The sequence below is a fragment of the Hordeum vulgare genome, chromosome 1H, assembly GCF_904849725.1.
Source record: "Hordeum vulgare subsp. vulgare chromosome 1H, MorexV3_pseudomolecules_assembly, whole genome shotgun sequence".
Classification (NCBI taxonomy): Eukaryota; Viridiplantae; Streptophyta; class Magnoliopsida; order Poales; family Poaceae; genus Hordeum; species Hordeum vulgare.
Window position 1 is genome coordinate 12,725,247 of NC_058518.1, and position 16,334 is coordinate 12,741,580.

The following is a 16,334-nucleotide window of genomic DNA, read 5'->3' on the forward strand; positions in this document are numbered from 1 at the left end:
CATGTGAGGCACAAGAAAGCATGTGAGGACGAACAATGATCTAAACCTAATGCGATGGAAATCTTCAAGGATTGTGACACCAACAAGATGAAAGACATGACTATACCTATCAAAGCCACTTTTGTAAGTCCTTACTCCTCATGCCTTTGAACTCCGGTGATGCACTTCAATGGTTGTAAAATATATTTGTATATGCAACACTGCAATAACTATTGGTTACTGTGATGTTTGCATTGACCTACATGATTTGCCGTCAGTGTTAGTTATCATTCTCAATTTTGTACACGGTTTTCTTATCGTATCCTTGCACCTTACAAGGTTTAAACGAGAAAAATGATATTCTTCTGGTCTGGATTTGTAATCTAGTTGGATGATGGACGTGCCCACAAAATGATTCAGTTTCCAGTTTTTTCCTGATCTCAATTGGTCTCTGATATGAACGATATCATACTATGCTCATCGTATTTTGAACTGCGTCTCTTTATTCTTAGTTGTTAGAATAATATGAAGAAATATACAATACATCAACCATACTAGATGGGCATAAGTTTGGAACATGGTTTTATTATATACTTAGCAGTAAGATACATGCTAATATGTTACATTGGTTCACCAATATAAGTATAAATTTATCTTTTCAGCAAGCTATTGTTGGAAATATGCCAATCAATTTGAGTTGAGCATAAGTAATTAAAAAAAAATCAAAAAACTCCTGGGGTCCAGGGCAGGGTTGCTTGGTTGAACTTGTTTTCATTTGCGAGTTGGTTGATCTGAGCCCAATTCCCAGGACCTTTCCTTGTTGTTATGCCTGCTTTGAGGGGTTTTAGCTTTTTTAGCTGTTGGTAGTTTATGTGAGATGTAATCGATTGATGTCTGCTTCATTTCAATAAAATGGGCGGGGGGGGGGGGGGGGGGGGGGGGCAACCCATTTCTTTCAAAAAAATACTCTGATTTCTCTAAATAAGATGCCTTCTGGTGCATAGATATATAATACAGTTGTTTTGCATACATAGTTTGAAGCTCCGTCTGCAGATGTGTTCCAATTGTTCAAGTCTGAAGCTCTGTCTGCGATGCATACATCAGAGTGCAGGCGGTGAGCACAGGCAATTCCACTGCGTCCCCTCACTCTTGTGACTTGTCGCATGGAATTGACATCCTTGAGCCCTTCCCCTCGTCCGCGACCTTGGCCACGGCAACGTTGCACTCTCTGGTAGCGCTTAAGCTTGTCGACAGTCTGGTGTTCGGGTAGCCGAAGGGTTGTCAACCTTCCCTTAGCGGAAGCGAGCTGCCGTCAAACGGCGTGGCTTTGGTGCCCCCTTTGCCCTTTGCGGGTGGTGTTCTTTGCCCCCGGAGGGGTGGTTCTTCTTCCCAGTCGCCTCGGCATGCCGATGCGCGACGGGATCGAGAGGAACAGGCGCGGCTGATGTGGCGTCGCTCTTTGCCGTAGAGGATTCCGGTGACTTTTTTGGTTTTTTTCTTTTTTTGTTCTTTGCCCTAGGGTTCGTCGTGGGGAGGGAAAACTTTCTGTTCTAGACTGTTTCTACCGAAGCCATCTAGATCCTAGAGGCATCTGATACCATTGATGGAATCCTCGGATCTACTAGGCTCGATATGTCCGGTAGAGATGATTCTGATTACCTTATCCTGCACTTGAGGTGCTCCCGCCGACATCCATGGTGAGCTGGTGACGGCGACGGCGACAGAAAGATGTGAGGTGGTGGTGGTGTTTCCTGTGAGCACTGCGCTAACCCTAGATCGGTGGGGTGTCTAGCGGTGCGGTGAACCTCGTACCGTGTGTCCTGACCCCACCTCTTTATTTATAACACAGGTCACAGGGATCCACCAACCATAATGGATTGGGCGCCTCCGATCAAGACGCATGGATCAAGGGTCCGATGTGTCGTTGGGCCCACACGAGAGAGATCAACCTAACACACCCAGCTCCTTGGCGGTCTTGTGCCTTTTTGATGGCGTCGGAGATCTAATGGAGAGCCTTGCCCTTTCTAAACAACTTGGCGGTCTTCTTGAGGAACTTCTTTACTCCCTCCGTTTCGGTTTATAAGTCATCTTATGAAAACCAAATAATCTCAAACACTTAGGTACGATGCATTAACTTTCATCTTGTTTTTTGTTTTTTAACATGAATAAAGGAATCAATCAATAAGAGACGTGAGGCGTGTATGTTTTTAATGACTTGAGACTAACTAACACGACATGAAGTGGTCAATTCATTGCATGCAATCGTATTAATTAGCAAAATCACATTAATTTTTCTTATTTTCCTCTTCGTCTTGGTCACGGTGCACAAGCAATGATGATCTATACACCGAGACGAAGGGAGTATTTTGTTCTTGATATTATCCGAGCCAAGCTCATGGCCGCCTTACTCGGTCCACAACATAAAGGCGTCAACAACATCCTCCATGTCATGTCATATGAGAAGTCTCTCACCTTGCCTGCCCAGATCCAGACCTCCTCCTCTAGCTGTTCTTGGTGCATCTCACCAACTTTTCAGAGAACAACGTGGATTATCTCCAACTCCATGAGTAGAGACTTGACGCCTTATCTCCAACGTGATTGTGCTCATCAGAGAGCAGCCCCCCAAGCTGGCAGAGGGGGGGGGGGGGGGGGGGGGGGAGCCCAACTCCATGAGTAGAGACTTGACTGCTTTTGTGAATCCGAAACAATTTGATACTTGAGGTTGCCGTGGTGTTTTGGGGTAGAAATTGCATAAGTCGGCATTGGTAGGCACCGCACATACATACGTATATTAGTTTGCGTATGTGGGTGTGCGTGCAACATGTGAAGCATCCAAGAGCTCATTGCGCAAGGGTTTCCTTGAACTAATCGATCGTCGGCGAGTTAATGGGACAAACTGACACAGAATGGGACGCGAGGATGTATTAATTTCTACATGCGAGGATGATCGTCCTCCATATTTCCTTGAACAAAATAAAAAATGTAACTAACGGGTAGGAGCGGCCAGCTAAGTATGGAGGACTAACATTTTTTTGCTGGGCAAGTATGAAGGGCTAATTAAGATCATCGATTACACCCTGCATTGAATCCATACAAAAAGGCTACAATCTACCAGTATCTAAAAGACTAAAAGATGAATGGGTTTTAAATTCCTTTTTTCCAAATCATTGACATTTGTTTATGTGGAGATACACTAACTATAAAATGATCACCAATATTTGTTTTTTTAAATAATTAAGCAATACCACGCATGTCGCAGTGCCCCGCCAGTCCACAAATATCTCATGGGCAGCTCGGCCGGTGTCATGGCTAGCCGCTGGCTATAGCACGCACGCGGGGGCGTCAGCTAGCAGCTACTCCCTCCATTTTTAAATGTAAATCTTTTAAGTGATTTCACTAGGGGTCTACATACGAAGCAAAATGATTGAAGCTACACTTTAAAGTATGTCTATATACATCCGTATGTAGTCCACTAGTGAAACATCTAAAAGAATTATATTTAGGAACGAAGGGAGTAGCTAGCATGTACTGCGCGGCAGGCATCTGGGGCGGCGGGGTGCTAGCTACCATGCATGCACAACGACACACATATTGAGATTGGCGGTTTATTTGGCCAGCGACGGACATATATGTACAGAAAAGAGAGCTCAGGCATCCGTTTTGTGTCCGCCTTCGATCCAAATCTGATCTAAATTTGAGATGAAAATGCCCGTGCGGACACAAAATGGAAATGGACGTCGTGCCATCATTTTTATCCGCACGGATCCAATTAAACATGGACGGATGAAATGAATCTTTCGGTTGGAGTTGCTTTTATCTTGTAAACTCTATCAATCTCTTTCTAAAATGAGATCGTATTTCCTCCGACTGTTTCAACAAAAAGAAGTCGTCAATGCTATGTTTTTTCAGGCTCATGGGAAGGCCAAGATAGGTAAATGACATGTGCTCACTTTAAGACAAATATACTAATTCATGTGATTTGCAAAACAAAGAATTTATATTTTATTTTGGGAAAGCTGTGTATAAAAGGCCAACATATTTTCAGAAGGGAAGAGGTTATCTGGGCCCAAATATCTCAGCCGCATCAAAACCGTTCAGCAGGCCACCAGGACGTACCCAAACCCCACAACCAATCTCTCATCTTCCCGATTCTCAAAGAAAAAGGGAAAAGATATCTCTTCTCTTCCCTGTCGTCGCCACCGCTACTCCACGGAATCAACACAATCAACGAGATCCGCGGGCGAGGTGTGGAGGAGGATGAGAGATAGAGAAGATGAATCCCTTCCCTCTTGGACCTGCGGCCGGTTTTCTTCCGCCGGAAATGGGGCCCCGAACTGGCCCGTCCTCGCCGGGTACTTCGTCGTCACCGGCGCCCTCATCACCAGGCCCACCATCAGCGGCGGCTTGACCGAGGACGACCTTGAGAGCTCCAGATTCATACAGGAGCACAAGCGCTCGTCCACCACCAAGAAAGGTGATGCCCGTTTATTTTTCTTTAATTTGGTTGGACCTAGGCGGGGAACCTCGGTTGCAATATTGTATTAGGATGAGATTGGTCATGGCCTGAACAATTATAATCAACTGTACAATATTCTAGTATTAGAATGCGATGTGTACGGTTCGCACTGCGCAGCCTAAGAACAAATGAACAACCCTAATTAAATAAATGTACAAGTGGGCAACATGGGGCATGATTGAGGGTCATTATTTTCCTTCGATTTTTGATTGAGGGTCATTATTTTCCTTCGATTCCAAATGTCCTGTGGTCACATGGCTAAAATATATCCATACGTAGTTTCTTAATAAAATCTTTAAAAAAGTTATATTTAAAAACAAAAGGAGTATTAGCATGAGATTAGCAATTTAGCATTGTTCCCACTAATCATGGCCAGAACAATTATAATCAACTGTACGATTATAATATGTTAGTATTAGGCTGTTCGCACTGAGCAGCGTAAGAACAAATGAACAACTCTAATTAAGGGGCTGTTTGGTTCCCAGTCTAAAGTTGCCATGCCTAACCTTAGTCATGCCACAATACCTTAGGCATGTGTTTGGTTCATTGCCACACTTGTGGCTTGCCACACTTTTCTAGTTATATGTTTCACATGTCATACATTCTTAATAGATGTACGAGTCGGCACTGGGTAGCATGGGGCATGATTGAGGCCTTGAGGGTTATTATTTTTTCCTTCGATTTTCTTAATGTCCTGTGATCTCAATTCGCTAACGCACTTTCCGGGTTGCTTCCTAGACATGCTTAGCCACCGGTAAATTAAGATTTGTTGAGCCATCGTTAGGTGAGTCAACCAAAGCAGCTTGCATCCATCTAGTACAGACTCATCTTCCCATCCCCTTTGTTCGTGCAGTCGTCTGAGTTCTCTCCACACGAAGCTATACACAAACAGAATCCCAAACGAGAGATGGAGTGAAGGGGCAGCAAGAAATAGTTCGACGAATCGATGGCGCCTGTGGTGACCGCCGCGCTAGAGCACTGATTTCTCAACATTAATACTACCCACACGCAGGCTTCATCGGGTAGGAGTGTTGTGCTGTTCATGTTTTGCTTCATTCCTTCTGCTCTTGTTTTTGCTTGATTCCCGGTTGCTTCTCGTAGATATTGCTAGCTACTGGTAAATTAAAATCGATGAGCCATCGTTAGGTGAGTCATTGAAAGCAGCTTGACATCCCCTTTGTTCCTGCAGTTGTCTGAGTTCTGTCCACTCAAAGTGATACACAAACAGAGACCCAAACAAGGGATCGATGGCGCCTGCGGTAACCGCTGCGCTAGGCGCGATGGGTCCCTTGCTGGGGAAGCTCGCCGAGTTGCTCGCCAATGAGTGTGGCCGTCTCAAAAGGGTCCGCCGTGAGATCCGCTCCCTCCGGACAGAGTTTACCAGTATGCATGCTGCTCTTCAGAGGTACGCCAAGCTAGAGGACCCTGATGACCAGGTGAAACAATGGGTATCGCTGGTGAGGGAGTTGGCCTATGATACCGAGGATGTTTTCGACAAGTTCATTCGCCACCTAGGCAACGGCGAGAGTCATGATGGTGGCTTCAAGGAGTACTTCCGCAAGACTGCTCGGCGTCTAAAGACGCTTGGAGCTCGGCGTCAGATTGCTATCCAAATCGACGACCTGAAGCTTCGTATCAAGGAAGTGAAAGAGCTCAAGACCAGCTACAAGCTGGATGATGTTCCTTCTAGCACCTCGGCCCATGCGACCGTGGATCCCCGGCTGGCCGCTCTTTTTGCCGAGGAGGCACACCTTGTTGGCATTGATGGTCCAAGAGACGAGCTTGCCAAGTGGATGCTGGAAGAAGAGAACAAGCATCGTCGCAGGGTCTTGTCGATTGTTGGGTTTGGTGGATTGGGAAAGACAACACTGGCGAATGAAGTCTACCTCAAGATTAAAGGGCATTTTGATTGTCATGCATTTGTGTCAGTCTCGCAAAAGCCAGATACAAAGAAAATCATCAAGGATTTGATCTCACAGGTGTCCCGCAAGGCTGAATTCACAAAAGATATGGAGAGCTGGGATGAAAAGAAATCCATTCAAAAGCTAAGAGAACTATTACAAGATAAAAGGTAATATATGGTGTTGCTAATTATTTTCTATGAAATATCTGTTGTGCGACAAGTATCATTACTCTAGTTAATAGTTTCAAGGATGTAATTTTGATGTGCACAGAATGAACACCATTGCACCTCTAGTTGTGCTTCCCATTGAATGGTTTATAGGCCGATTAGAATTTTACGATTGTTTTTCTTTTATAATGCGAATTATATCTATATCCGAATTGATTTATATTCCCACTCCCCTGTCTTAGGTATCTTGTCATCATTGATGATATATGGTCTATATTAGCATGGAACGCAATCAATTGTGCTTTTCCAGAGAATAATTCTTCAAGCAGAATTATAACTACAACACGCATATTGGAAGTAGCAAGGTCTTCTTGTCCAAATCATGCTGACCAGATCTATGAAGTGACACCTCTAAGTGATCTCCTCTCTGAAAGACTATTTTGTAACAGAATCTTTGGCTCAGAAGAGCGTTGCCCTGATATGCTTATTGATGTTTCAAATACCATCTTGAAAAAGTGTGGCGGACTGCCATTGGCAATTATCAGTATATCTGGATTACTAGCTAACAAACCACGCGTCAAAGAAGAGTGGGAGAAGGTGAAAAGATCAATTGGTTCTGACTTGACCAAAAACCAAAGTCTAGAGGGAATGAAAAACATACTGTCCTTGAGCTATAATGATCTTCCACCCAACCTCAAGACTGTCTTGTTGCACTTAAGTAATTTCCCCGAGGATTATGTGATTGACAGAGAAAGGTTGGTAAGGCAATGGATTGCGGAAGGTTTTATTCCTGAAGAGCGTGGGAGGTGCTGTCAAGAGGTTGCAGAAAGTTTCTTTTACGAGCTTATCAATAAAAGCCTGGTCCAACCAGTGGACATTGGTTATGACGGGATGGTACGTGCCTGCCGAGTTCATGACATGATGCTAGAACTTATCATTTCAAAATCCATTGAAGAAAATTTCATCACTGTGGTGAACGGAAGTCAAACTTTTTGGGGAAATTCTCAGTGTTCTATTCGACGTTTATCAATCCAGGACATGGACCAGGAGCTTGCATCTGAATTGGCAAAGAAAGATCTAAGCCATGTCCGATCTCTTCTAATAACATCACCAGGATGCATCAAGCACTTGCCCAGTCTTACTAAGTTTGAAACGTTACGTGTACTTGACTTTGAGGATTGTAAGGGCCTTACGGAGTATGATATGAATGGTATAGAAAACCTGTTCCAGCTAAAGTACCTAAGCTTTAGGAGAACGGACATATCGGAGGTGAAATCTGGAATTGTGATGCTACATGATCTAGTGACGCTGGATTTAAGGAGTACAAAAATCAGAGACTTGCCGGCTAGAATTATTCTGCTCACTAAACTACAACATCTGCTCACTGAAAACGTATTTTGGGTGCATGATGTAGTGATACCAGTTGGGATTGAGAATATGGCAAACTTAACGGAGATCTCAGGCTTTGATATTACCACGAGTTCAGTAGGTGCAGTGAAGGAGTTAGGGAGCCTGATCAATTTGAAGGTACTCCGTGTAAATTACACGGTGAAAGGTGCAAAATCTCAAGAGTACAAGAGTCATGCAGAGATGTTTCATTCCTCACTATGCAAGCTTGGCAGCTACAAACTCCATTCCTTGTGGATAAATGGTGGTAATTGTTCTCTATTCGAGTTAATAGATTCTTGGTCTCCTCTTCCATCTTGCCTCCAAAGATTTGAGATGGGCACTAAGTACTGTTTATCAAAACTGCCAAAGTGGGTTACTCCAGCGCTCACCAGTCTTGCAAACTTAGACATTAATATAAGTGTAATAACAAAGGAGGTTCTTGACATACTAGGAGAGCTGCCTGCATTACTTTCTCTGAAACTTTGTACCAACACGGTCCATAAACACAGGCTTGATTTGCCAGGCAGAGGATTCCGATGTTTGAAGCAGTTCTTTTATAGCCCTTTTGGAGGTCCGGGGACCCTTCGGTTGAACAAAGGGGCATTGCCAAAGCTTGAAAAGCTTAAGCTGTGGATCTCTGTATTGGGAAGTACTGGCTACTCTTGGTACAATTTAGGTATTAAGCACCTCCCATGTCTGAAAGATGTACACGTTATTCTTCTGAAGCAGAATGCTATATCTTCTGATGTAGAGGCTGCAAAAGTTTCCATAAGGAAGGAAGCAAATCTCCATCCCAACCGTCCAAGGTTACTTTTTACATGAAGAAATGAAAGAATGACAGGAGGTATTGCTGCTTTTATTATTACAGAATTCAAATAGTTCATGCTGTCTTCTCCCTGAATATACGTGCATTTTTTCTATATCTTCAAGAAGCTTTCTGACGGGCTGATATTCTTTCTCTTTAGGTAAACTGTTCCCCTTAGATACAACTGCGGGAAACTATTCTCCTTATTCTTGTTGTGTGAACTTGGAATCAGACTGTTTCACTTTGTTTACTGCTGTTAAGAGTTACGCCCATCTGTATTACATTAAGAAGATCTGCCATCTGTGTGCAGCTTTGTCTTCATGTACACCAGTACTACTAGATTGTAACTTAAATATTCAGACAAAAGTTGGATCACTCACGACGTTAACTATCTGGTGATATGAAAACACTTCCGTTGATTCAACCATAGTGTAAGATAATATTTTAGTTAGTTGCAAAATGGGAACTTGTAACGTAAACTACTCATTTTTTGTCACTATCACTAGTGGAAAACGGGCCTTTGGCCGGGACCCTTTAGTCCCGGCCTGTCTCTGGGCTGGGACTAAAGGCCCAGCCACGTCGTCCCAATTCTCAATGCCTCTCTCGAGGCTTTAGTCTCGGCCCGTAAGGAGCCTTTAGTCCCGGTTCGTGTCCCAAACCGGGACTAAAGGGCTACGCGGTGGGCAGCCCGCATGTGCGCCACCTTTAGTCCCGGTTTGTGTCTCAAATCGGGACTAAAGTCCTCTGCCTATATATAGCACAGCCCCCCTCTCCTCTCTTCCTTGCATTTTTCTTGGATGGAGGATTGTGGGTGTGTGCTAGCTCTCCACTTTTTTTTGATGCACTAGAGGTGTTTGTTGAAATGTGTGTTAGAGCGATGCCGCTTCAGTTCACCGAACACAACTACGATATGAGATGCCTGAGCCACGCTTAAACTTCTTCCTCTTTATTTCTACTTATTCTAAAAGGTTAGCAACTATATTTCCTCGTTTAGACCGTGCGGTACTAATTTTTAGGATCGTGATTGTATTTGATATACTGTCGTATAACACAGATGAGCCATCCATGGATGTACGGTGATCGACGCACAGCCGCTTACAGAGAAGGCGTGCATTCTTTTCGAGATGCAGCCGATGCGAACAAGCATGGTGGTGGCTTTATGTTTTGTTCATGTGTTGAATGTCGGAATGAGAAGGATTACACTTTCTCAAGAGTCATTCAGAGCCACCTGCTTCGGTCCGGTTTTATGTCGGGCTATAATGTTTGGACCAAGCACGGAGAAATAGGGGTTATGATGGAAGACGACGATGAAGAAGAAGAGAACGATGATGACAACTACCGATCTATGTTCCCTGAGTATGCTGATACCGCAATGGAAGACAATGAAGAAGAAGATCAGGATGAAGAACGGGAACCAGATGAGCCCGCTGATGATCTTGGCCGGGTCATTTCTGATGCACGGCGAGGTTGCGACACAGAAAAGGAGAGGTTGCAGTTCGAGCAGATGTTACAGGACCACAACAAATTGTTGTACCCAACTGGTGAAGATGGCCAGAAGAAGCTGGGTAGCACACTGGAATTGCTGAAGTGGAAGACAGAGACCGGTGTGACTGACTCGTCATTCAAAAAGTTGCTGGTACTGATGAAGAAGATGCTTTCAAGAAAGAACGAATTGCCCGCCAGCACGTACGAAGCAAAGAAGCTTGTCTGCCCTCTAGGATTAGACGTGCAGAAGATACATGCATGCCCTAATGACTGCATCCTCTACCGCGGTGAGAAGTACGAGAATATGGATAAATGCCCAGTATGCACTGCATTGCGGTATAAGATCAGGAAAGATGACCCTGGTGATATTGAGGGCGAGCCACCCGGGAAGAGGGTTCCTGCCAAGGTGATGTGGTATGCTCCTATAATACCACGGTTGAAATGTCTGTTCAGAAACAAAGATCATGCGAAGTTGTTGCGATGGCACATGGAAGATCGTATGAAAGACGATAAGTTGAGGCACACCGCTGATGGTCGGCAGTGAAGAAAAATCGAGAGAGAGTTCCCGAGATTTGCAGCTGACGCAAGGAACTTATGGTTAGGTCTGAGTACAGATGGCATGAATCCTTTTGAGGAGCAGAGTTGCAGTCAGAGCACCTGGCCCGTTACTCTATGTATCTACAACCTTTCTCCTTGGTTGTGCATGAAGCGGAAGTTTATTATGATGCCAGTGCTTATCCAAGGTCCAAAGCAACCCGGCAACGATATTGATGTGTACCTAAGGCCATTAGTTGATGAACTTTTACAGCTGTGGGCCGAACCAGGTGTACGTGTGTGGGACGAGCACAAACAAGAGGAATTTGACCTTCGAGCGTTGCTTTTCGTAACCATCAATGATTGGTCTGCTCTTAGTAACATTTCAGGACAGTCAAACAAGGGATACAATGCATGCACGCACTGTTTGAATCAGACAGAAAGTATATATCTGGACAAATGTAGGAAGAATGTGTACCCGTACAATCGTCGTTTTCTTCCGCCCAAGCATCCCTTAAAGAAAAAAGGCAAGCACTTCAATGGCAAGGCAGAACCCCGGGGGAAGCCTGTCATCCGTACTGGTGCTGAAGTATTTGATATGGTCAAAGATTTAAAAGTAATCTTTGGAAAGGGTCCTGGCAGCCAACCTGTTACTAACGGTCCTGATAAGCGCGTACCCATGTGGAAGAAGAAATCTATATTTTGGGAGCTACCCTACTGGGAAGTCCATGAGGTCCGCTCGGCAATCGACATGATGCACCTGACGAAGAATCTCTGCGTGAATATTCTAGGCTTCCTGGGCTTGTATGGGAAGTCAAAAGATACACTGGAAGCACGGGAGGACCAGGAACGTCATAAAGGAAGAGATGGCATGCATCGAGGGCAGTTTCAAGGGCGTGCTAGCTACGCTCTTACAAAGGAAGAGAAGGAAATCTTCTTTAAAGTCTTTTTCAGTATCAAGGTCCCGACTGGTTTCTCGTCAAATATAAAGGGAATCGTAAATATGAAAGACCAAAAATTCCAAAACCTAAAGTCTCATGACTGCCACGTGCTTATGACGCAATTGCTTCCGGTTGCATTGAGGGGAATTTTACCGGAAAATGTTCGCCTGGCAATTGTGAAGGCATGTGCATTCCTCAATGCAATTTCTCAGAAGGTAATCGATCAAGAAAGTCTATCAGGGTTACATATTGATGTGGTCCAATGTCTGGTCAGCTTTGAGTTGTTGTTCCCGTCATCCTTCTTCAATATAATGACACACCTCCTAGTTCACCTAGTCGAAGAGATTAGAATTCTCGGTCCTGTGTTTCTACAGAATATGTTCCCCTTCGAGAGGTTCATGGGAGTCTTAAAGAAATATGTTCGTAACCGTGCTAGGCCAGAAGGAAGCATCTCCAAGGGCTATGGAACAGAGGAGGTCATTGAGTTTTGTGTGGACTTTCTTCCTGACCTTAAGCCGATTGGTGTTCCTGAATCTCGGTATGAGGGTAGGCTGACAGGAAAAGGCACACTAGGAAGGAAAGCAAAAGTATGTATGGACGGGCATTCTTTCTCTCAAGCACATTACACAGTTCTATACAATTCCACCGTGGTGGCTCCGTATATCGTGAGACACAAGAATATTCTACGCTTCGAAAACCCGGGGAAGGCTGACTCTTGGATTAAAGGGGAACACGAGAAGACTTTTGGTAATTGGTTGCAGACACATCTCATGAATGACGACACCATTGGAGATCAGCTGTACTGTTTGGCCAAGCCACCATCTTCGACTATATTTACTAGTTTATTTTTTAGTTCATTTTACGATGTCTATCCCGCACCCTCGTCGTCGACTCGGCGAAGGACACCTGCTTGATCAGAGGGGCCCTATCCGGGACTGGGCTCCGCCCGACTGGTATTGGGAGGTGCTACCTTCCGGGGGGTGTAGGTTCGTGAGGAGCCAGCCCGTCGTTGACCCGATTCTTGTTTGGTGGCGGTCGCGTGGGCCAGTGAGGGTGCCGAGGCTTCCGGACACCGCGGAGGTGGTACGTCACCGTGTCAGCGAGGAGGATGAGCACGCCCGTCGCTACATGGTTGCGTTGGAGGGCAGGTTCGAGCATACCTGGCAGGTTCTTCGGGGATCTCACTGGAGCTATGATCCTGTGATGGTTCCTTCTCTTTGGGTGTCCACCGCCCGGGCCGATACCCGTCGGGCGCTACGGTTCTAGATGTATCAGTGATGCTATATGTATGATAGTATTCGAGTAGGATTAGTGATAATATTCGACGATGTACGGACAAAAGAGATGATGTATTTGCTTATAATTGAATGCATGCTAATTTGAATACTACTTTATTTTACGATTTGGTTTTGCTTATTGAAAGCTCAAATTGAAAAAGTACTCCTACTTTGAATACTATGCAGAAATCTAGGAGTCCCGGTGGAGCCACGACCCGGGACTAAAGTTGTTCTGGAACGGAGTTCCTGATAGAATAATTATTTTTTGGTACAAAGGTTAAGAGAATCCGTTAGACATATTTTAGAGTTTAGGTTCTAGCCAAGACCCGGGACTAAAGGTCCTCCTATATAAAACGACACTTCGAAGTTTCCAACCCCTCTTATATAGTTTGTTAGTTTATTAGTTAATCAAATATCCGTTTATTGCAGAACTATCGATCCACATATCAGGAACCTCGAAGAGGAAGAACTTCTCGAAGATATAATCAAAGACGGCCCCGACGTTGAAGCAGCTGAATCTCCGTTGTCATATCTAAACCCCTCCGGATATGTAATGGAGGTCGAGCGACACGAAGATGAAGCCGATGGGGTAGGAGATAGGTCCAATGACGGAGAAGGTGATAGCTCAACTGATGGAGAAGCCGTTGGAGAAGCCGGTGAAGAAATAATAAAGTCCGGCGAGGTATACATATGAAGTTCGACAATCACTTGTAATATGTGAAAAATATTGGAGATAGCTCTATATTGTATACATATACATTCATTTGACGAATGTTTCTCCCTCTTAGGCCTCCACATCGAGCAAAGCTACGAAACGAGGCCCGACTAGAAAGTTGGATGCACGGACGCATTACACCTTTGAGGTGATATTGCCTACGGACGAACCCAAGCTTCCTAAGAATGCTGCTGACACATTCAAGAAGCAATGCGGAGTTCTCGTTAGGGATCACGTCCTGATCAGCGTTCGGGAGTGGAACAAGCGCAAAGGGGCAGCCGATAGTGACTATGTCGCCGAAAGGTACAAAGATAATCTTTGGAATGATCTCATGTCACATTTCAACCTGCCAGAATGTGAGAATGAAGACGCCGCAGACAAACTGAGGGCCAAAGTCAAGCAGTGAACTCTAAAGAAGATGGTCGAACTGTTCCGTAGCTGGAAGAAGAAGCTATGGAAAAACTATCTGAAGACAAAGAAAGTGCCAATATTCGAGCGGTATCTAGCCAAGCTGGCGAATCACTGGAAGGCATTTCAAGAGTACAAGGAGTCAGATGATGCCCAGACATTATCAGAAAAGAATAAGATAAATGCCGACAAGAAGAAATATCACCACAAGCTGGGGCCAGGGGGCTATGAGACTGCCATCTCAAAGTGGGATAAGAAAGAGCAAGATCTGCTAGATAAAGGCATCGTACCTGAACCACTCCGTGATGAGTGGGAATTGAGAGCAAGAAATCGGTTCCTTGCGCATGGTGGTTCGTACGACGAAGAAATAGGGGACCTCATCTGCAGTGATGGCCTTAGGATACCCATGGAGAATTGCAAAAGGATAGTGAAAGAAATTAAGGAGGAAAAAGAAAGTTCACTGCAGATAGAGAGAAAGATTTGCTTGCCTTAACCTTTGTACCAAGACACTTACAGAAGCCGAGTGAGAGCAAAGAAGCGGCAGCATGATGAGGAGAATGACAAGTTCAACCAGTTGCTTGCCAGGATTAACGAGCAACAGAAGCAGATTGATGAGCTTAGAGGAGTAGCGCGCCAGGAAGGTCCTGCATTTGATATTACCGGCGCCCCATCTAAGCGGAAAAGCAGCGTGGCTGAATCTGAGGCCTCACTCGACGATGCACGAAGAATGATAGAGGGCGGTCCCGGCTACCCCGTGGATGGAATCAAGGAGTCAACATCATGTGAACTCCATCAGAAATTCAAGAACATATCCATGAAGGTGGCCGTCGGACAAGCTTTACCTTCTGGCCCTGATGCACGCTGGCATGGCCGTGAGATTCCAGCTGGCTTTGCTAAAGTTGGGGTGGATGAAATCATGGCGGGGTTTCATGATATGGAGCTCGACATAGCTGGATCCGAAGATGAGAGGACACTCGGCGAGGTACTGGGTGGAGTCATCCTATGGGACAAGAACTACATCAAGCTTCCAGGCTCGGCCCCAAGGACAACACCGTCTCCGAGTCGTCGCAGGTCACCTACACCTCCATTACCTCCAAGCCCTCCACATGACGTCGGCCAGCACAATACGAGTCCATCTCGATCACCGCCGCCGGACTTGGGTCGTCCGTCTCCGCCGCCGCCCGCTCCGGATACTAAGCGGAAGCGTGCCACTGAGAACGCTTCGCCGACGATTTCTAAGCGACGGAGCCCCCCAAAGCGCAAACGGTCGCCCCTCCCAAAGGTACCTCATGCTAATCTTCCTATCAGACCTTATGATCGTACCCCCGAGGAAAACGCCAGGATAGCAAAGGAACATCATGATGCGCAGATGAAAAAGAAGGAACCCGAGCCCCGCTTGGAATACACCGAGAAGCAAATAGCATTTGCAAAATACTTCACGACCCTTCCATCACAGTATGACTTACACCATAAGCCTGATGACTATACATGCACATTGCATAAGGAAGTGAAAAAGAGCAGATCACGTGCAAGTGCAAGTGGGAGCAAATCAAGTTCAACTACAAGCAAGAAAAAATAAGACGTTCCTCTGCTTGGACAATAGGCCAAACAGTCAATCCCACCCCTCAAGGTGTTAACCGAGAATGTCCCCCCTCCGGTGCAGGGGCAAGATTTCGAATTTGCAAAGAAGTGGGCGGCTGAATGGGGTATCTCGGTTGAAGAAATTCTGGCTTCCAAGACGACAGGTTACCCAAGGCCGTGGTAGCCCCTAAGCCACAGTTTGTCATGGGAGCGCCTTTGGTCAGCAAAGATGATCTCCCAACAAATATGTGTTACTTGCATAAATGGTACTTAAGTGAATCAAAGAATGGGAGAACGATGATCGTGGTGAGTGTCCCACGGTAGTACTACGGCCGCCCCGAAGAAATCCATATCGAATTTGATGAACTCTTCCAGATGTACAATGGCGACGCCCTCGACAAATCGCTTATGAGTTGCTATTGTCTGTAAGTTTTTCAATTCGTTGTCTACATATAACTTGTTTAGTTATTTCAATTCATTGTCTATATATAACTTGTACTCTATTATGCAGAATGAAGATTCTGGATTGTAAAAGTAAGAACATCCTAAATATTGGGTTTATTGACCCAGATAAAATACATATAGCGACGCTAACTCATAAACCCAAGGAGACGGAGGAAAACCTTCTAAGGT

The 16,334-nt window shown here is 45.1% G+C and overlaps 1 protein-coding gene across 1 annotated transcript; it reads left to right on the top strand.

Annotated features, from left to right (window-relative positions):
• The first annotated feature begins 5,544 nt into the window (after window positions 1-5,544).
• On the top strand, window positions 5,545-8,777 carry LOC123395490 (disease resistance protein Pik-2-like). Its single transcript, XM_045090497.1, has 2 exons — window positions 5,545-6,566; window positions 6,809-8,777. Exons 1-2 carry the CDS (start codon window positions 5,743-5,745, stop codon window positions 8,775-8,777), a joined length of 2,793 nt encoding a protein of 930 aa, XP_044946432.1. The 5' UTR covers window positions 5,545-5,742.
• Window positions 8,778-16,334: the final 7,557 nt, after the last annotated feature.